The sequence below is a fragment of the Vigna unguiculata genome, chromosome 1, assembly GCF_004118075.2.
Source record: "Vigna unguiculata cultivar IT97K-499-35 chromosome 1, ASM411807v1, whole genome shotgun sequence".
NCBI lineage: Eukaryota > Viridiplantae > Streptophyta > Magnoliopsida > Fabales > Fabaceae > Vigna > Vigna unguiculata.
Window position 1 is genome coordinate 1,431,863 of NC_040279.1, and position 23,374 is coordinate 1,455,236.

Genomic DNA, 23,374 nt, shown 5'->3' on the forward strand with positions numbered 1-23,374 from the left:
ATAATATATTTTTTTTATTTTATGTTGGTCGTCATCCTTATAAGAATAGTAAGAATAGTAGCACATCCATTTATATATTATATAATTTATCCTTTACATATATCTGCTATATTAGAGATCTTTAACCATTGAAATGATAATACTAAAATAGTTTGTAAGATTGTTATTCATGAAAAATTGCCATTTTACACTCACGTTTTCTTCTTCCAGCTTAGAAATCGTTTTAATATTAAAGTTATATTTAATTAACAAAAATAAATATAAACAAAGTTTAAAATAAAATAACAATATTCATGATTCTAAATAATAGTACAAAAAAGACAAACTAAAATCACTATAACAAATATTATTAAAAAAAATTAATTTTATTAATCTTTGTTTAAATTATAGTTAAAATATTTTATTTTATATAAATTCTGTTAATATTTAAAATCATTATTTTTACTGATTATTTATAAAAAAAAAATGATGTCAAACTATGATGGTCTACTATTTGTATTGGTGAAACTAATGGATAAGCGTGGTTTGCATGGTGTAAAAAAAATACTATAAAAAAGTGGTAGAGAAATGATACTTTCAATTGTGAAATACTAGTTACCATGTAAATAAAATATTACAAAAGCTAAAAGAAATTAATTTATATAAAAAATAAAAATATATAGGATTGGATTATGAGGGAGTAAGCCCCGTTCTGTTAGTCAGGATGACCATGTGAATGACTGTAGAGTTGGCCAATTATTACGGCTGAACAAGCATGGGCTCCACACATGTCTCAGCCCCCTTGGCCCAAAGGCCATAAGACAAGTCCAAGCTCGAAGTTACCCTTCGAAGGGCCTGCATTTCTGCAGAAAGGGCCCGGGGACTTTCCTGAGCCCAGCAAGAAGCATAGACCCAATCACATCTCTCCTTAATCCAAAGTTGCAAATACGTCTTGCCCAGAGCTTTATAAACATACTTTAGCTTTCGATTTCTATCGATGTGGGACTTTAGCAATGCAAATAATATAACATTCATATCGATGTTCTTAGTTGATAAACTAGGAAGATGAGCCTTGTTCATCACAGGTTATAAATAAGTCTCTTTCAGCGCTTGGTGATGTTATTTCTGCCCTTGCTTCTAAATCAGCCCACATTCCTTACAGGCAAGTCTCTTTTCCTCTCTTAAATAAACCAGAACTGAATTATCCTTTTTCTAATTATTATCTGTATACTCTGGTTTTGACAGGAACTCAAAACTTACTCATATGCTGCAAAGCTCGTTAGGTAAGACTCGACTTCAACATCAAGAATTTATCCAATCCTTTGAAAATGAATGCGATTTGATTTCATACCCGCAGTTTTATATGACTGTTAATGTTTGATATGTGTGGGTGAAATGCAGGTGGAGACTGCAAAACCTTAATGTTTGTGCAGGTAAGTCCAAGCGCAGCAGACTTGGGAGAGACACTTTGCTCACTGAATTTCGCCAGTCCGTTTGACATATTGCTGTGATGGATGATGAGTGTGAAAGGATAGAAACAGCAGATGCACCGTCGGACCAAAACAGCAGCAAAAAAAATAGAAAACGGATGTCGATATCCACAACTCAAATATTCGAAACGAATGTCAACATCCGTAATAAAAAAAAAATGAAATGGATTTCGACATCTGCAACTCAAATATTTGAAGCGGACGTCAACATTCATAATAACAAAAGAAACAGAAAAAATATACTAAACAAATATCAACATTTATAACTCAAATGTCTCACACGGATGTCGACTTCCAATGACCAAAGTCTACTCTAACATTTTCATCTTTTCTTAGTATTTTTGGACAATGCCATAAAAAAAATGTTAAAATATTTTTTTTGCTTTGAATATGGCCAGAAACTCACTCTCTAAAACCTTATATATCCGTGAAAAAAGAAGTGAGATTGTATCACAAAGATGGACCAAACTCTACTCTAACCTTTTAGTATTTTTGGACAATGTCATAGAAAAATGTTAAAATGTTTTCTTTTGCTTGGAATATGGCTAAAAACTCACTCTCTAAACCCTTATAGTGTTTCTGGCCCTGAATGTTGTTGAAGGATTTGGGGTTACTGTTAATGTTCAAACCATTATTGAAAGTGAAGAATGAAATACCATCAAGTAAGTAACCTAATATTAATGAAGTTTCGTGAAACATTTGGGGATAAATTGTATTAATTGATTTTTGAGATCATATTTAACCAATATGTATGATAACAATAATTTATAATTTTTTAAGATAAAAATAATTTATAATTTTTTATTTTATCAACTTTAATACGTACGATTCTAATTTAAATTCACAGATAATCACATACTTATCATATTTTTAAAAAATTTATACATTTTTTAATATATATATATATATATATTTATATATATATATATATATATATATATATATTGTTTTTAAAATAAACGTATTAAATACACATATCATATTTATCATGGTTTAAACTATATGAAAACAAAATAATAATAATGATCCTTTTAAGAATAATCAATTTTTACAACACTACATAAATAGTTAAATGATTTTAACAGTATCTTAACAATTTAGCTTATAATAATCAAATTATTGTTAGTGTAAGAATGCAGGTTAAACAGGTAAAAACTCTCATAATTTAAGAAAAAAACGTTTAAAATTTCTATTATAGTCCATTTAATAACATTTTGATAGCTGTAAAGATTCAACATACAGATCTTTGATATTTACAATGCTCAGTTTTTCTTTTTCTTTTTCGTCACTTCCATGAGAAAATGCCATGTTGAAAAGAAGGAACAAAGATGAGTCAACAGAAGTTAGTTAAATACGTTATGAAATTCTTCATTCAGTAAATCCATGTCAACTAAGTCACTATTGTGAATCGTACTCTGCGTTTTTTTCTTTCTGCTTTCATTGCCTAAGGTATTGGAACTTTTCAGACATGATTTCAGTGGTGGTACTGTTTGTTTACTAGCCACTGGGGGCACGTGAGCAGAACACTCAAATCTCACTCTGCGTTCTTTCTTTATGCTTTCCTTTCTCAAGGCATTGGAATTTCTCAGACATGATTTCAGTGGAGGCACGTGAGCAAAACGCTGGAATCCTCTTCTTTTGTACTCAAAAGGGTCAAGCCAAAACTGGACTTTAGCCATGCCAAACAAGGCCTTCCTTTTGGCATATTTATATGCAGCAACTGCATCACCTTCATGTAGAAAGCACACCTGAGCTGAGCCACCGTCGAAAAAGACTCTTGTTCTAAAGGAATCTACTGAACCAAATACACTAAACTTTTTTACTAACTCTTCCTTGGGTGGAAAGTTGAAATCCTTGGGGAACTTCATGTGAAGAGTTTTACAAGAATAGGGGACATGCGTTCTTGATAACTGTCCAACTTCTGAATTGGATATCGAACAAGAAGCAACACCTTGGAAGCGATCCTTATCCTCTACCAAACAACCCTCAGAAAATAATTCCGTTCCTGCAGACTTTTCTGACCTGCGAGTTGTTGTAACACTATTGCAAATCATTTGCAGACTTTCCTGGTAAAGGAATGAGTCAGATCCTAGAATACCTTTACCTTTTGCTGCACTGGCATCAACCTCCCACATATCAGAATGGAAGTCAAACACCGAGTTAGACAATGATTCACAGTATTGACTTCTTGAAGAATCCACTTTCTGAACCTTGTCAGTGAAGTTCATATGTGTGTCACAAACGTGCGTTGAGGCCTCACTGTCTTTCTGGATATTTCCTTCTGGTTCAAGCATCTTAATGTCTGAGATCCTTGGTCTGGTATGTTTTGGAATGTATGCATCCCCTTCACTTTCTTGAACTCCACTAATTTGAGGAAAAACATGACATGAAGCTGAGTTACCTAGTCGCCTTCTTTTCCTGTTAAGGTATATAATGATGTCTTTGTCGGGCAATCTCCAGCAAAGCTCATGGCCATTGTCTTCTCTTTCATCAATATAGTTTCTCAAATGAATCATAAAATTGGAAGGAACTAAGATGTGAGTTTTACTCATAGTATCAAAGTTTTCAAAGCAGATGTCAACTAAGCCACGGTCTGATATCTTTTTGAATTCCAGAAGGCTCTGCCTTGAAGATTTTAGTCTTTCTAGCACCATGTAAAGTGGATCTAAAGAAGGACAGTCTATAAAAGTCTCTGAAATAATCGGATGTCTATTCTTAAACAAGTGTGCAGTACTTACTTCCCAAACTGGAACCGTTGAGTTCAATATCTTCAAAGCACCAAGAACTTTCTTTGACTGTTGGTTTTTGGGTACGATCTGACATTTTGCCTGGGATTCCAAAGCAACAGATTCTTGAGTAACTAAATGCGTCTTCTGACCCAAAATTGAACTTGGAACCATCTTCACATTATCACCTATGAAAAGCATATTGAAAAACATGACATTGGAGTAACACATAACAACAAAACTGGAAAATCCAACATAGTTATCTGAACAGAAGTTTCTAAATTCAAGATGCCATTCACCAATGGGACCAGCAGCTTAGTTATGTCAAGAAAAATGGTAAACCTTAACTTATCAAGGCGTATACATATTACAATACTGTCTTCTCAACTCACAACAACAATCAATAGAATTACTTTGAGAAGTCATCAATTTACAGCCAGAAACCTGGCTCATGCATCCATAGCTTAGTCCAAAATACAACAGAATAACACAGAAATTGGAGCTAAAATCAACAACTATAAAATTTTCAAAAATAAAATAAACCAAAATTGAAACAAACCCTGCCACGAAAGTTTAGTTTCATACATTCCTTCTAACACAATCTATAAAAATTTGTTGAAAATTACAAAATCAGAAGAGTAAACAATCTAAAGCAAAATTATAGTGACACTCTTGATTTTTTCTTTATTATAAAAATCGATTTTTTACATGCACCCTTTTAAAGTATAGTTTGACCAAGAACTATTAAAATACTGATACAAGGTTGAAACAGAATATGGTATTAACCCTAATAGAACTACCTGCGATTTTAGTTTGTTTGTAGAGTTTCTTGTGCTTCAAAGAATAACAGCTCCGAAAAGCGTGAACCTGAGCAACGACTCTAATAGCACGGGCGAAAGAGGGGAGTTCGACCGACGGCGAAACGGCGGCGTCCAAAACAAAGCCCAAAACCTCAGTCGGGTCAAACACGGAAGAACAGTCCAGTCCGTTGAGGCCCGTCAGACACCGACAACGCAGTCCGGAAACAATGCTCAGGCCGAAGAAGCGTAGCGCGGAATGAAGCTGCGGCAAATCAACTTCGCCGCGCTTAGCAACAAAGGGGAACGCTTCCTCGAAGGGGAGAATCTGGGGGTGGGGGATGTAGGAGGAGGGGAAAACGGCGTCGTTTTGTGTGTAGGAGAAGGAGAAGCTGACATTGACGCCAAGGTTGTCAGAAGAAAGAACCAATGCAGGAAGCCATTTGAGAGGGTAGAAGGGGAATCTGACCCACACCATGTCTCCTTTCTTCATCTTCTTCTTCTGCACACTCTGCATTGCAAACAAACGCTTCCTTAGTTTTCTGGAATCAAGCAAGAAGCTTGAGAATGATGATTATCTCTGTGATGAACCAGCTTTTAGGTTATGCCTCTGAATTCTGGGGAATTTTCGCGCCATAAAAAGATTTTGAAATGTTTTGTGAAATACTTGGTTGATTTAAAAGTTAAAATAGCAATGTGAAATACTTCTCTGGTGCACCATGGCCATTTCCAACGATAATTTATGATATAATTGGATCCAAAAAAGGGCAGGTCCAGAGAGTCACATTTTTCATAGTCAAAAACACTTACACTTGATTTAGAACCAAACATCCTATGGCGTGCTTATCTTTCTTGAAGAAGTTCCCTCCCTGACCAGTATACGTTATAACATCAATATCCTAAGCATCATCACCAAAGTCCCACATCGATAGAAATTGAGAGTTAAATTATATTTATAAAGATCTAGACAAGGTTCGGTTCCAACTTTGGATTAAGAGGTGATGTGATTGGGTCTCTGCTTCTTGCTGGGCCTAGGAAAGTCCCCGGGCTCATGCTGCAGAAATGCAGGCCCTGGAGAGGGCAACTGCGAGCTGGAACTTGCCTTGAGTGCCTTTGGGCCAAGGGGCTGAGACATGTGTGGAGCCCATGCTTGTTCCACCGTAGTAATTGGCCAACTTCACAGTCATATACACATGGTCATCCTATGACTAACAGAACGGGGCTTACTCCTTCTTAATCCTAATTTTATTAGTCTTTTTAATTTTCTTTTTAATACTATTATTTAGTATATATATATATATAAAGGATAAATTATATAATATATAAATGGATGTGCTACATTTTTTTTATTATAATCAAATTTGATTTTTTTTAAATACATTAATCTTAATATTCTTATAATGAAAGATGACTACCGATATAAAATAAAATATTATGTTGAACATTAGTAACGAAAAAAAAAATTAAAATAATCTAAAAAATGTAATTATACACTCTACTTTTTTTTACATTACAGTGATACATATACTTTATTTTAATATATATATATATATATATATATATATATATATATATATATGTGTGTGTGTGTGTGTGTGAAACTATCAGAAGAAAAAATGTTGAGCTATAATGCAACAGCTTTTATATTTTCTTTAATTAGAAATAATGCATCTTAAAATTAGAAGACACTAATAAAACAAAACCCAACTTCGAAAATTTTAAGGAAAAACACATTTTACCATGTAATAATTCTTCTTTGTTCTCTTTCTCAAGAAACCATATAATTCTAATAACACTCATTATTTCTTTTAACCTATTCATATCACATTATTATATTGTAAAAATAAAAAGTTGCTGACGCGTCTCAGCCATCAAAATATACATATCTATAATTTTTATTTCAACATCACTTTCTAGTAGAAAGTTTCTACTTTACTGAAATAGAAGACGTAAATCATATTTAAAAGTTTTATTGTGTGACATTAACACGTTCTAATACAATTCATTTAATTAAAAATAAGATATAAATTTAAGATCTTTATCATCGCGGTTGCTCTAACATTTTAATATTTAAAATGTTGTTGATTTCTTTTAATAATGTTTGACATCAGTAAATATTTAAAACTGACCTATAATGTTATTTATTGTGTATTTTATATATAGATTTAAAATGATTTTATATGCGAAATAATTAATTAATCAAAGAAAGTTTGAAACTTGGAGTAATGGACATTTTCTTTTTAACTTATTATTAATTTCTTTTTTAATAAAGAATAAACAAGTGTTTTCATAATTTGTATTGTCACTATTATTAAAATATATATGGTAAATGAGGTTGGAATTTGTAACAAGCGCCATGAGTTCATAAGTAGATTAAGTCTAACTTATAAAATTATTTAGAAATGTGGTATTTACATTCTCTTATATATAATTAGACATATATTTAGTTGATACAAAGTTTTTAATAAATTTCATCATGAAGATTGAATATACTAATTATAGCTATAAAAGAAATTACATATTGTTTTTTCAAATTATCTCTCAAAAATTAAATTAAATCTAAAATTTCTAGTTACTTTTTTTTTTAAATCAAATTATTGAGTCTCTCAAAAATTAAATCAAATCTAAAATTTTTAGTTATTTTTCTTAAATATAAATAATTATGTTGTGTATAAGAAATTTATCTTTCATCTTATTTTTTAATTTTGTTTTGATAAATTATAAAAAAAATAATTGATCAAGCAAGATCTGCATTTTATTCTTAACAAAGATTGACATAATTTAAACATGATTGATAAATTATTTAAATTTGGATAATTAAGAACATTTACAATAAAATAGTGACGTTGAATTTTCAAATCTTAAATATAATATTGGAAACTTAGTTACAAAAATTGCTTAATAAATGTTGTTATCTATCTTTATGTTTTCAAATTCAATCATTGTTTTAGTTTTATATGGGAATTTTTCGGAGAGACTAAGCCCCCTTATAGACTAAGAAAGCTTCGCCCGAGCCACACCAGGTTCTGGAGCTTGCCGCCACTCATCTATGGATGATCGGTGTCATTGCCACTATGGTGCTCGTGATTGAGATCGTCGCTGGTGCGGATGAGGACCTCGCAATTTCTTTTCTTCTTCGTTTTTTTCAACGTGCACGAGAGAGTGCCCTAATCGTGACTCTCACGATTACATGTTGTAGTAGCTGACAAAATCACGAACCAAAAAGACTTCCCGAGGCGTATAGATTCATTGCCTTTAAGGACTTATCTGTGATGTAGTGTGCAAGCTCCCCAAGATACAACAAAAACTTCTTAGAATTTTCGAGAATCTCATAAACTAGCAAGATAACTCTTAGATTAGAGTAGGTATAACCACGATATAAGAAAAGAAATAAGAAAAGAAAGAATATAAGAAAAGGAGAGATGAGAAAAAATTGTGTTTTGGAAGAGGATTTAAGCACAACATTCGCTCCAATGCCAACTTCAGCCGATGTACGTCCTCGTCTTAATCAGAGCCACCAGTGATTGTTTCTCTTTCTTCTCTGTTTCGGGCTGGGGTGTAATGGATGATGGAATGGGTTGTTGGTTCCTTAGTATTTGATTATGGTGATGTTATGTAGGTGAATAACATTGACGAAGGGAGACGTGGAGATGATTCAGTTGGGAGTGAAAGTGATATGGCTAGACAAAGATGAAGGTATTTAGGGATGAAAATGGTGGTTTTGGATGTTCTGTGAAGTGTAGGGGTGATGGAAGCTCATGTGTTGTTGGCTGCTTATAGGGAATATTAGAGAACAAAGATGAAGAAAATATGTTTTTGATCTCAAGTTTTAGTAAATTTTGAAATTAGTCTCTCTTCAAAACTTTATATCAATTTAGTCATCTATCTTTAGAAATACGTGGATTTAGTCCTTCTTACCAAATTTTGTTAAGTTTATTTAACATTTTAAATGTTTTTTATGATAATATTTGAGTTAACATTGAAGCAAAAATATGTCAAACGATGTAAACAATTCAAATACTACTATCATGAAATGTGCTTGAAACATCATATAAACTTAACAAAATTTGGTTAATATGACTAAATTCATACATGTTTAAAGATAAAAGACTAAATTGGCCAAAATTTTTGAAGAATGACTAATTTCAAATTTCATTGAAACTTGAGGGACCAAAAACATATTTAATCCTTAAATAAATTAATTGTTAAAAGTAAAAAAGATTTTAGAATAAGTTAAACAATTTATAAAATAATAAATAAAATTAAAAAAATAAAATATGTGTACAAAAATGTTCTTAAAATAACTGTTAAAAATAAAAGAAATTTTTAAAACAATAATTAAAAATAAAATAATTAATTTTTAAAATAATAATTAAAAATAAAATTGAAAAAATATAAAAATAAAAGAAAGAATTTTCTTTATATACTGCTATAAATTAACACAAATACATGTATAAAATTTTTATGTCCAATTTTTAAATATTTATATTATATTATAAGTTAATAACATATTTAAATTGATTAAAAAGATAAAAACAGTAAGAACATAAGAAGTGTAAGACCCTAGAAAATGACGTTTTAAAAGTGATAGTGGTTTAAAAATAGTGAGACTCGATTATTTTAATATTAAAAGGTTATAGTATAAATAGAATTGTTATAAACGAGTTTCATTATTTTAAAACACATCATCTCTCTAGAAACCACTTTTCTAGAGTTCTCTGACTTCTCTCTAGAAGTTCTGTCTCTCTAGTCGTCTGATTGAAGAACCGAGACCGTAGGATTGATCATCTCGGTGGGCTCTTCAAATTGATAAACTCCGTTCGCGTAAGTTGAGTTTCCGCTCTCTTTTTAGTCTTTTTCTGTTTTTTGTTGCATGCAAGCCCTCTTTCGCTTGCATGTGACGTTTTAATCATCAGTATGAGTCTCTGCTGATCAGTGATCATAACGGTATGTCCTGATCGTTCTTGTGATGTTTCTATGTGTAGTAGAGCATCCTGTGGAGTTAGAGGTGTTAACGTTTTTAAGGCGTTGACGTTTATAAAGGTGTCTAAACAGGATAACAGGTAAGGGAAGCTAACTGTTTTACTTGAATTTCGTATAGAAATCATTCTGATGACTTTGAATTGCATGATTGATTGTTGTATGAGTGTTTGAACTGTGTAATTGAGTGTATGCTTGGATTGTGCTAGATTTCTTTACTGTTGCATGTGAGAACAGATTGAGAATCTGGTATTTTCGCCTAAGCGAGCAGCTCTCGCCTGAGCGAAAACACCAAAAACTCATCCCTTGTTTTTGCGCGAGATGTCGCCTAGGCGAGCCAGTCTCGCTTGAGCGAGAGTCACTCTTGTCTATGCGAGACAGCTTAGCCTGAGCGAGAATTTGCCCAGAGTTTGGGTTGTTCTCTGTTTCGAGTCTCGCTTAGGCGAGAATGACTCGCCTAAGCAAGAGAGCCCTTTCGCTTGGGCGAGACCTTCCAGCTTGGGCGAGAACCTCTGCAGCTGAGTGTTATTTCTCTGTTTCTAATGGATGAAGCTATGTTTAAATGTTAAAATGTGAACTTAGTTACGATATGCATGAATTGTTATGACTAGTAATATGTGTGGTGAAATTGCATGAAGTTGGAATACGAGAAGAAGTGGTTAAACTAGGATTTCAAGGGAAATTCTAAGAGGAATGTTTTAGTGTATGTAAGGACATAAGGACTCAGTTTTGGTTGGTATCCTGACGCTCCTATAACCATTAAGGCTCATGTAGAGCATAATGGATTATGTCGGGAGGAGTAGTAGGAGGTCCTAGTTTGTGGACCCGATTCAATCACAGACGCGAATGGGACTTACCTTGGGAGTGGTTGAGTGATAACCCCTTGTGTCCAAACTCTGCAGAGTTTGGGAACCGTCACAGGTGCAAGCCACCAAGAGATCCGATGTCGCTTACATAATCCAGATATTGAGTTTAGAGTCATGTATATGTGTTGTGGTGGTCTATATGATTATGGTGATAAAGATAAAGATTGCATGATTTATGTTTATAATTGAACTGCATGATTCCTTTAATCAAATTAGCTTACCCTTGCTTTTTGTATTCCTGTCTTGTGTTGTATGTTTCCTTTTGCGATGATCACCTATTCGGTGGGAGCAAATGTGGTTGCAATGTCAAAGACATTTCTGGAGGATGAAGAGCCATCGTTTTAGGGTTGAGGAGGAGGTTTCCAGTGGGAGCTTTAGCAATGGTCAATTTAAGTGTATAAGTGATATATTTTTATAGTCATATATTTTGTAAGACTGTATCAATATATTGTGTACACTGAATTATCTGTTTTGGAATTATGATGAAACTCACTATTTTTATTAGCTTTAAGCTGCTGAAATTGGAATGTTACAAAAAGTATTTTTATTAGCTTTAAGCTGCTGAAATTGGAATGTTACAAGAAATACTCTGTTAGAAGAATAGAAACTAAAATTATAGTAAAGAAAAAAGAAGTAGAGAAATATATGATAATTTTATTCAAAATATGTTAGAATAACGGTTATTTTAAAAAATTTAGTTAATAATTATATCATTATGGAAATAAAAATCATATAAAAAAAATATCTCATATATATATATATAGTTATAGGTAAAAAAATTAAAATTATTTATTATAATATTTGATTTACAGAAAAGCAAACACTTATCCTCCTGTAATGAAATATTAATAATTCAACAACTAAGCAAACTGAGAGAAGAAGTGAGTTAGAGAAGAAGAAGAAGAAGAAACAAGTTCGAACGAATCGAATCATGTCCAAAAACAAAGAGAAAAAGAAGAAAAAGAGCGAAAGCGACGAAGACGACGACGTTTTCTACTACCGCTACAGCAGCGTAAACCCTAGCCCTACGCAACACAATCCCAATTCAAATCCAAATCCCAATTCAAATCCCAAAACCAATAACAAAGGATCATCGTCGTTGGCACCGTCCAAATCAACGTTGTACGTTTCGAACCTCGATTACTCGCTAACCAATTCCGATCTCCACACGCTCTTCTCCAAATTCGGCCGAATCGCGCGCGTGACGGTCCTCAAGGACCGTCACACGCGCCTCAGCCGCGGCGTCGCATTCATCCAGTTCGTCTCTCCCGACGACGCGCGCAACGCCGCCGCGGAGACGCACCGGATGGTTCTCAAAGACCGCACCCTCACCGCCTCCATCGCCGCCGACAACGGCCGCGCGCCCGAGTTCATCCGCAAGCGCGTCTACCGCGACACTGCCCGCTGCTTCGAGTGCGGCGCCGACGGGCACCTCTCATACGATTGCCCGAGGAACCATTTAGGCCCCCGCCAGCGCCCCGAGCCCAAGCGCCCCCGACGTGTGCCCCACCACCGCGATGACGACAAAGACGACGGCGGGGAGGATTCTGACGGTGTCGGAGCTGGTGCCCGGTTCGAAGATGATAATTGGGCGTCCGTCGTGGACGACGGCGCCGACGAGAGGCTGTTGACGGGAAACCGCGACGACGATGCTGTGGCTCCGAAGAGTAAGAAGAAGAAGAAAGCCGGGTACTTCAGTGATGAGAGTGATGATGATGACTTTGATGGTTGAGTTGGTGCACTTGGAAACTTGGAAGCAATTTTTCTTATGCCTTTTGTACTCCAATCCAATCAGAATTGAAGTATCATTTTGAAGGTTAATGCGAACTTTTATTCTGTAGATTATTGATGTAGAACTCTAATTTTGATTAGAAAACAACACTAGATACACCAAATAAACTACATGGTGTTACCTATTTGTTTGATGTTGATGAGAATTGAATGGTGTTTATTGATGGTTTTGATACTGTTCTCCTATCACCATTGAAGATTTCCTTCAATAATGTACTTTGACTTTTTAATTTAAATCTTTAGTACAAAGATTTTCTTGGTGAAATTGTACTTTAGATTGGGAAACAATGCCAAAATTGCCTGAGAATTACGTCTAAGTTTCATCCTTGAGTATGCTGTTGCCTGTTGTTTTATGTTAATGAGAATGGAAGGGTATGTAATTTGTTCCAAGTTTGGAATTTGATTCACACACTAATAGTTTGAAACAAAAATGAGGTTCCCTTCTGATATTGATTGATAACCTTCTCTTTTAAGTATATTAGGTTGAGATGTTTTTTTTTTTGTTAGGAGATTCAATACCTCTATTCTGGTGTTTAGTGAAATTTGAAACATAAATTGAGCATGCTTCATTTATGTTTGTTTCTTCAATGTATTTCTATATCAATATGCTTGTCTGAGCATGCCAAATTATTCTACATAGACTGATAATTTATGAACATATTTTTTTAACAAAGATGTCAATAGGATTTGGCTCTTCAAAAGTGAGTTGCTCACTTTAAAAGCTAAAGCCATTGATAAGAAAATCACCGAGATTCTAAGGTGATAGAGTTTTATATACACCCTTTTGTACGTAGTTTTCGTCAACTCAATTTAATCATACATTTTCTTTTCAAATACTTAAGTATTCTTTTCTTTTCTCCGGGTGGTATCAAAGTATCTTATTCCTTGTCACCTTAGTTATAAGTCATTTTTTTTTTTTTTTGCTTGAAGTGCACCAATTTCTTCTTTCTAGGATGTCTGAAGTGCTCCCAAGTTGTTTTGTCACTGTTTTTCCATATTCATCATTGTTGTTATTGTCACTCCATTGTTGTCTGTGAAATCGTGGAATCGTTATATGGGGAAATTATCTTGGAATCCAAAATTCCACCTTTGAATATTGCATGTTTAGTTGGACACCTAATGACTTGAAGAAATAAAATGAATTTACAAGATATGGTTCGAAGACTAAATCTTGCACTATGGAACAAGGTGTGTAAATTGTTATGAATGAAAATTACTTTGAGTGATCTCAAAATGAAGTGCGAAGAACCTATAATCTTTTATTGTAATAATAAATAAACTATTAGTATGACTCTGAAGCTAGTGAAGCATGATGGCACAAAACCGATACGGATGACCATCAAGACATCTATTAACATTTGTTTATAAAGTTTTCCTATAAAACCTATAAAGATAACAAATACTTCATCAAAGAAAAATTGGATAATGATCACATGTTACGTTCTGTCAAAATGTCAATAAATTTGTTTATAAAAGTTTTCTCATATAACGATTCCACCATTTCACATAATAAGCTCAGAAATTCATCCACCAACTTGAGTTATGAAAAGATTTTGTTGAATTGCAAAAGATATAATCAACGGTTGTAATTATGACAATTATTATACTATATGATACTGAGGAGATATTTTGGTAATTATCCCAGAGTACCCTTGTGGACTGGTTTACTATGAATTCAATTGAATCATATTTTTTCTGTTCAAATACTTTAGTATTCTCTTCAAACAAAGCTCAAGTTCTATCCATGCAATCAATTCGCCTCTATTTATAACAAAGGTAAATTGATCATGTTATTTTTCATTCATAGTAAATTTTATACTTTACCTCCACCCGGATAAATTTTCTTCTATGTACTACTTGTAAGAAAAATTCTAATGCATGGAATTATGAAATCAGAATGCACAAGAGTATTTGGCACCATCAAGTATAAGAAATATTGTAATGAAAAATATTCTATAAATTCACTTTTCACAGTATGGAATGTATTCATCAAGTTCTAACTCAAAATGCACAACCTATAGTACATGTTTCTTCGTTTCCAGTTTATTATATACTTAGTTACAGTGATGCAAGGAACACCCCAATACAACTGTCACAATGCACCAAGATATAGTAAGCAAGGAAAGGAAAGAGGTGGAAACAAAAAGATAAGAGTGGTGCATAGGAAGGTACTGCAGTGTCAGAAATGACTAAAATATTCATTACTCTGAGATCTCCTCTTCCTCCAATTGTAGTGCCTTTGTTAAGCTGAGCTTATTTTACAAACTTGTCCCGTGGCATACAGAAACATTTACTTGCATCTGAATTCATGTTGCCTTTCTTCATGTGGACCACCTATCTCAGACTGTTGCCTCAGCTTGTTCTTGTTTATCTGGAAGTTGGCCTCTAAGGAAGTCTAGAACTGATTGCCGCTGTGCAGAAGGATTCAAATTGAAATTAATTGCAGGACTTGATAAGGAAATCCAGCATAAAACAAACATTTGTTTGTGTGTGTGTGTGTGTTCATATATACTCTTTTTACTTGGAGTATGCTGGAAAGTTATAACTAGGAATTATTGAAAAAAAAAAAACAGAGTAATGTAGCTTACAATGCACTTCAACTCAAAAATCATTAACTATACTTTAACAAAGATAACTTTGTAAGATTTATCTTAAAACCAATTGACATTAAACCACTTAATATACATATACATATATACAAGTCATACTTCAAGAATTGAGATAAGCGATGTGGAACAAGCTGCCTAATCAGAATCTATAGTTCATCTTGGTAATTGTCTTAGTGGCCTTGCTTAGTTTCACATTCTCTTCCTCAACTCCCAAGTACAACTTAAATAGTCCATTCTAAAACGTTAATTCTATCAAATCTTATGCATCAGACCTGTTCAGCTGTTGAATATTTGAAGAAAGAAAAAATTAACTAGACACATCTACAGAATTATCATAAATTCAACTACAACGTTTATATATAAGGAGAAATGAAATAAGAAAACTTTTTTATTTGGGAGAAGAAGCTCATCTTAACCCCTACATCTCCCATGAATGGTTAAAAGATTCTAACATGAGTCCTGCTACCTTTCTAATTGAGCATATAATCTTCATTTAACTTGTAATCTTTCACTAGTATAGTTTATGATCAAAATAATTGTCAAAATGAAAATGGCCCCCTCACTTACCCGCTGTTCAAGCCCACTAGCTTCAGATTTCAACGTTAGTGATTCCAGTAAGTCTATGGCTTCTTGAAACCCATCAGTAGCCAACTTTTCCTCCCCAAGATTTCTGTCAACATCTGCAACTTTTGCAAGAGAAACAGCAACATCTAGAACCTATAAAGTTTTTGAAAACAATGAAAAAGAGAGCCAGTTAATTATCAAAGTTATTTGTACGGTTCAGTTGTTTCAGAAGAAAATAAAAATAAAACTGCAAAGTATCAATAGTCATCAAAAAGCTCATATGGCAGAACTGTAAAGCTAGGAACATTAAGGGTGAAATTTGCCTGAGAGATTTAATTTCATAAATTTCTTCCACATTTCACCAAAATTTAAATAAATCGTCTTAGCTGGTCAACTTATTATGACATTGTACAACAATCTACAAACAACCACAGTAAAGCTTGCATCAGAACCAAAGAAAAGCAAGAGACTTGAATGATTACATAAAATAATAAAAAATAAAAAATTTAAACAAACTGTATTTAGATAGTAATATCCAACCTGGGATGGAACGTTAGAATTCTGCTTGACAACATCCCGGCGTACATCCAAAGATTTAAAATAGAAAGATCTTGCAGCTTGAAGATCTCCATCATAATATTTAAGATCTCCAATTTTGTTAAGTGAAACAGAAAGTGTATGTGTAATCTGTAGGACAAGAAATTTAAAAAATTAAATTGACAATAAGCAAACAAGAAAAAATATTATGTTGAAGTTTATTCATTTTGACTCTGTACACAAAGAAAACAATGTTCAGATGAAAAGACCTCCATATCATCTTTTGGCAACTTGGACAGAAATTGAACACTTTCTTCAAAATAAGAAACTGCAGAACTGGCATCACCCATTGCTCGGCTGAAAAAATAATGTAAACATGTAGGTCACAATCTGCCTCCATTAAACATGTCACAGAATCAATATTCTTTCACCATTTTGTTATATAGAATAAGAAATAGTATTAGAGAAGAAACAAGTGAAGATAAAGCAGAGAAAAAGATAACTGGAAAAGAAAACAAAATGCCAAAGCCAAGAAAGTGTAAATAAAACAATAAAATCTCTTTAAAAGTCAACTTTCAAAATCCCTCTAAAATAATGATTAGCTAAGCACCACAAAAAAAAAATAGCCATAAAACAAAGAAAGGCTATAGTTCTCTGAATGCATACCAGCCAATTATTTAAAAATACAAATTTGCAACCATGCAATAATAAGTTCAAGGACCTTTTATCACACATATAACCCGGAGTCATGATGAAGCACACAAGCAAAAAAAGAAAAATTAGAACTTCATCTGATTGTAGTAATTAACACTAGTCACCAAAACACCTACTACAGCAAATACAAGGCAAACAATTCTAATACGCATAATTAGTCTAAACTGAAAATTTCTCAAAAATTAAGATGCATTTATCACTAATAATTAGTTTGATTCGTACTTGGTTATTATAATTAAATATTTCTAATTTATCTTCAAATCATGAAAGGAAGATAATAGTGACAGTTATTTAGATCATAATTAGTCACATTAAAACCTAAAGTATTTATAGATAACTATTAGATTTGATAAGAAACTATGTTTCTTTCACATGTCACATTGATTTCAATTGCAAATCTCACAGTGACTAGAAATAAGACCAAATAATAATATACATACATACATATGTATGTATATATATATATATATATATATATATATATATATATATATATATATATATATATATATGTTAGGAATCCAAGTGTGAGTCTAAATCCCACATTGATTAGAAATGAGAAAGTAGAGCACTATATAAGATCAAGGCCCATAAACCCATTGCCTTAAGGTTTTGGGTTGAGAGTGGTGTCAGTGTCTTATGTGGTTAGGCTCAGATCTCATTGGTGTTGTTCTCCCCAGTGAAACCCCCTCTGTAAAACCTGACAATATATATATATATATATATATATATAGATATAGATATAATTGTGTACAAATATCATTGTAAGCCAATTTTGTAGGATTGAGTTAAACCTAAATCTACTCTTTAAGATGCTATCTGAGTTTGTATAAGCAAGATTTGTTAGACCTATCGTACCATACATAAATATCTAGTCTCACTTGAAATGCCTAGTTCTTGGTGTGAAGGGGTTTGTTAAACATCATCATTGGCTAGAGATATGACCAAATTATAGTGGTAGTGGATGCCAACATCATCTTGCAATCTGGTTTTATAGGGTTGAGTTAGGCCTAAATCCACCTTTTAAGAGTTCCAATCTTGGCCATGACCTAGGTGAATGAGAAAAATCCAATTCAACAATCCAGAGGCCACTCTTACATGTGGCACTACTACTTCAGAATAGAAGTACAATTTACCACTACTAAGAACTAACTTCTCTGCATCTGAATTCCCAATTTTCAATGTCGATACAAAACCCCAAGATGAACTTAAATGCCAAAACTAAATATTACCAGAATTACTATAACAACAAAGTCTGATCCCACTATGTCAGGTCAGCTACATGGATGACACACAAAGTCCTTTGGTTCAGTTAAAAGACCACATTTTTTCAGAGATTTTATTAACCATAATATCTCATTTGACAGCTCTATCCTTTGTACTTCTAGGTATAGGACTAAAAACTACGCAATCTACTCTCCTCGTTGATGCTACCAATGTACTTATGTCAGGCGTTCCTATTTCTTCTGCCATTCTTTTGTGATCTCTGTCTAGTTATATTCAGGTTCCCTTACTATTTTGGTCCAATGCCTTTGTATATATACTCAATAAGTAAAACTCATAACAGATATATATAGTTGTGCCAAAAATTCTTCATTCTTCTTCAAGCACAAATCATTTACCCAAATAATATCTAATCAGTTAAGCATATGTAACAATAATATTTTACATGCACTAAAACTAACAAATACAAGAGAACAGACTATGGTGATGAGAATACTGAAAAAATGTAGATATATGCATGAACAAGAAATAAGAGTAACAGACTTATTAATCAGTTGCTCTGTGAGTGGTAGGGTAAGAAAGCAAGAACACGTACCAGCAGTCACCAAGCATACCCAAGACTGCTCCAAGCTGGGAACATAACTCTGAAGTGTTACCAACTTTTTCTAACTGATCACGAATGTCTTCAGCACAGAGGTTGAGTCTTGATTTGGCACTTTCTAAGTTCTGAGCACGGAATGCCTGTTTTGCATTGCATATAGCAAAATACTCATTATCAAGTGGCAGTACAAACTCAAAAAAGTTTAAATTGTAATTTAGTAAAACAAAAGGCAGTAGCTTCAGCAGAGCACCAGCTACTGACACCAATGTCTCTTCTAGATAAATATATTCTCCAACGCATCCAATCATATATAACAGTTTAAGATCTATCAAAAGTTATTAGCATCACTGCCAATTAAATTAAGGGCAAGCAATTTCAAGGATCTTTCACCATTTACTCTTCATATATAATAAGATCCAATGTTAATATTTGAAAAGCCATACATACCCTCATGGCTTGTTGCACTAAGAAAGAACCTCTTTCCAAAGACACATCCTCATAGATGACCTGTTTACTCTCCGCAGCTTCTTCTCCTTTGTCTGAACTAACAGACCTTTTGATCCTAGCATGACCTTCAATAAAGCGATCAACTACACCTTGAAGATTAGCATCAGGCTCAATCTTCACAATGTCAGCCCCACACAATGGACAGTCCTTAAAGCGGGATATGCATGATCTAGTTTCAGACAAGAAGAATATGAGAGAGAGATGAGCGTATGCAATTCATCATAGATTCAAGATATAAACACGGGACAAGGTACATACTTGCAGAAAACATGAGAACAAGGCACACATTTGCTGGTGTCGAATAAAAGAGCCTGGCACACTGTACAGCTAAGAGGACCAATCTTAAACGATTGTGAATCATATCCAAAAGGGCACTTTGGTGACGCACTAGCTGAGTCATTAGCCTCTTTCTTCACCTTACTCTCAGACTCAACCTGATGTTTCATAGAGTTTTCACCCGATTTTTTGGAAGCATTGTTATCATCAGGGCGAGCAGCTTTCACAAAGGGGCAAACTGGTGTCATATTCATCAAGAACAAGAGCCTGCCAAAACATAAAAACAAAGAGGCATTGTTGTCATCCGTTTACTCTATTTATTTTAAAGTAAAACTTTATAAACAAATAACAGGTTTCCCAACCATTATCCTAAGAATAATAATTAAGGAAACTATAAGAAATCACAGTACAGGCATTGTTTATTAAATTCTACACATTTCAATTAAACTTTTCACTTGTGATTCCTTCTGGTGCATTTGGTAAGAAGGTCAAAAATAGGTTAGATCAAATGAAGAGAAAGAGTAAAAACAAGAGTATTTGGTTTAAGAGAAATATAGAATTTCCAGATAATTGATTCATTCAATAGTTGATTTTCCTCAACTTTATTACATGTATCTTATATATATGCAAGGCCTTCAACCCTGTATCTTAACAAAAGCTGCAGTTCAAATAAAAAAACAAAAACAAAAACAACGTTCCTAATCTGTCGACCCTATTACTTCACAATTTTTCCTCGAGAAATCGAAGCCTTGAATAAAAAAATAAATTTAAAACCAAAGTCATATTGGAAAAAACAAATGCACCAATCCTCGTCGATTATACACACATTTAAATCCTATCAATGATTTACACGGTGAACTTAATAATTCAATTTAAACCCTCTTTTTTTACTGCAAAGACGACATCTAAGGAAGAGTTCCTCAAACCTAGGAGTAGCAATAACGCGAAAATTGCATCACAGATAAACTTTAAAAATTTGCACACTCACTTTGCCCCAATTATTCTAGATTCATCCACTTCCCAACTTGGTACATTGAATAAAAAATAAAGATTCAATTTTTATCCAAAAAAAAAACAGAAATCCCTTACCTCAATTTCCAAAATTAAAAAGGCTGAAAAGATTACAGGATCGAGGGAAGAGAAGAAACTGGAAGTTGCAGAGAACGACGTCGTTGCAACTGCTATGGTGTTCTTCTTCCTTCGTCTTTGTTTGTGTGAGGCAGAGAATCGATGGTTCTCAGAGAAAAATGTGGATGATGATGACGATGGAGTTGAAAGAACTTGTACTTTATATTTTGGTTCATAGTCCCTAGTTTGTTGCGTATTTCTAAAATGACCACATATTTATTCTTTGACTAGTAATTGATTTAATCTAATTGAATTTAAATATTTTTTATCCCTACTCTCTATAATATATTTGTTAAGAGTTAAATTGAAAATTATATATAGTCTCTTGTAAGAGTTAATTTATAATATCTCATAATTAATTATTTTTAGATCAAGATATTTTAATCAAAATTTGTATTAACTACAGTGGAAGAATATTAATTATAAAGATAGTTTAAAAAATTATAATTTAAAAATAAAGGGTTATAAATTCCTAAACATAAATAAATAATATTTATCATAACATAACTAAACTTAACATAGGTTAAGGTCCTAAATTTAACTAAGTTTTGTGTTCGTTCAATCAAATTTAAATACATACCACATACCTAAATGATTTCTAAAATATAATAATAAAATTAAGAAGAATTTACAGTTACAACCTTTAATGTTAAAGTGAATACTCATTTGGCTAGTTTTAAAATACTCATATATATATATATATATATATATATATATATATATATATATATATATATATATATATATATATATATATATATATATATAATCAAATTATATGCTAAGTGCCGATCATTCTCTTTATTTTTATTTTAAAAACCCAACCTTTTTTTACTCAAATTTAATAAGAAGTTATAAAAACTTAAATTATATATCTTGTAATAATAATAATAATAATAATTTAAATATTTTAAACTAGTAAACTTTGAAAGTTATAAAAAAATACTAATCATGATTGTAGCCTAGTTGCAACAATGGATAATACCAATTTATAATTGAAAATTTTACTTCCTTTTTTAGAAAAGTATTTTTTTCGTAACTCAATATAATTTGCATTATATAAAATGTTTTTAATTTAGTTTTTATCATTTTATTTTTAGATTTTTATCTCAAAGTAACATATACTCATTTAAATTAAAATTATGAATCTTAAAGAGAAAATATATTTAAAATTTCTTAAATTATAGCTTAAATAAATCATAAATATAAAATATTTCTATTTTCTATATCCCAAACTAATGAATAGTTATGACTTAGTGCACCTATCAATTAAGTAATATAAGACATAAAAATATCAATTAAAGTTCAAAAATAAAGAAAATTTTGCTCACAAGAGAAAATGCTATTAATTGAAGAAGAACAATGGTCATCAAAATAACAATTTGAAGATAAGACATCCAAATAAATAATTTAGTTTTGGGTTAATTATATTTTTAATCTCTTACTTTAATGTGTTATGTAATTAAAATTTAAATATGTTTTCCAAATGTATAAAGAAAATTTTGCTCACAAGAAAAAATGTTATCAATTGAAGAAGAACAATGGTCATCAAATAACAATTTGAAGATAAGACATCTAAAGAAATAATTTATTTTCGGGTTAAGTGTGTTTTTAATCTCTTACTTTAACGCGTGGCATAATTAGAATTTAAATGTGTATTTCAAATGTGTTTTTTAGGAGACATTAAATTAAGAATGTGTCTAACGATGTAAATAATTCAAATGCTGAAACGAATTTGAAACGTTAATAAAATTTAACAAATGACATATCCATTCATTTTTCAAGTTTGAATACTAAAATTTATTAAAGTTTCGAACATATAAAAATTTCAATTTCACTTTAAAGTTCATAAACTAAAAGCGTAATTAACCAATTACTTTTATCAAAGAAAATCAAACATTAATTATATATATTTTTCAGAATTATCTTTATGTAGAAACAAATTTGTTTAAGGCATGATCACAAATTAAATATGAACATTTTTAATTTTTTTAATGTAAAAACATATCTTAATTAATTGAAGTTGTGAACCTATTTTTATTATACTTGCTTGATAAATATGAATTGTATTGAATTAAAAAAAAAAATAGCACAAATCCATTATGAACTTCCACGTAACAATAGTGCATTAAAAGTGTGAAAACATGAGTGAATTTGTAGGCTTAAATTTGTATGTTTAAATTCAGACACATATACAGTGGATGATGATGAAATTAGACAATACTCATTATTGATGTCCTATAAAATCCTAAAATTTTAAAATTATAAAATCATAATTTATAAACTTTAAAATAATAAAATTATATTTTGCGATAATAAGTGACATGATAAGATAATAAAATATCCACGTGAGCTAATTAATAGTCACATCACTAGATTAACCGAAAAAGTTAGTAGGGGGATTCAATGGAAAATTTAAATGGTTAAATACTGTTTTGGTCCATGTTTTTTTCCAGTTTGGTCCTTATATCGTCTTTTTCGTTGACGTCGTTTAAATTGATAATGGTAGAGTGTATAAGCTTACATTGTTCACATTATGTAAACGGTTTTAATTATGATTGTTTGTGTTTTGTTCAAATAAGTCC

At 32.1% G+C, this 23,374-nt stretch overlaps 3 protein-coding genes across 3 annotated transcripts; 1 reads left to right on the top strand and 2 right to left on the bottom strand.

Annotated features, from left to right (window-relative positions):
• Nucleotides 1-2,698: 2,698 nt before the first annotated feature.
• Nucleotides 2,699-5,885, bottom strand: LOC114163378. The gene is made up of 3 exons (XM_028047674.1): nt 5,803-5,885; nt 4,996-5,503; nt 2,699-4,383 (listed from the first exon to the last, which is right to left on the bottom strand). Exons 1-3 carry the CDS (start codon nt 5,821-5,823, stop codon nt 2,813-2,815), a joined length of 2,100 nt encoding a protein of 699 aa, XP_027903475.1. The 5' UTR covers nt 5,824-5,885; the 3' UTR covers nt 2,699-2,812.
• Nucleotides 5,886-11,706: 5,821 nt separating this feature from the next.
• LOC114173889 (U11/U12 small nuclear ribonucleoprotein 31 kDa protein) lies at nt 11,707-12,894 on the top strand. The gene has a single exon (XM_028058553.1). It carries the CDS (start codon nt 11,770-11,772, stop codon nt 12,568-12,570), a length of 801 nt encoding a protein of 266 aa, XP_027914354.1. The 5' UTR covers nt 11,707-11,769; the 3' UTR covers nt 12,571-12,894.
• A 1,660-nt stretch (nt 12,895-14,554) lies between these two features.
• LOC114164757 (protein NCA1) lies at nt 14,555-20,963 on the bottom strand. Its single transcript, XM_028049518.1, has 8 exons — nt 20,751-20,963; nt 19,644-19,928; nt 19,326-19,554; nt 18,873-19,018; nt 16,609-16,696; nt 16,343-16,489; nt 15,806-15,955; nt 14,555-15,040 (listed from the first exon to the last, which is right to left on the bottom strand). The coding sequence occupies exons 2-8, from the start codon at nt 19,913-19,915 to the stop codon at nt 14,969-14,971; spliced, it is 1,104 nt and encodes a 367-aa protein (XP_027905319.1). The 5' UTR covers nt 19,916-19,928; nt 20,751-20,963; the 3' UTR covers nt 14,555-14,968.
• Between the last annotated feature and the right edge of the window lie 2,411 nt (nt 20,964-23,374).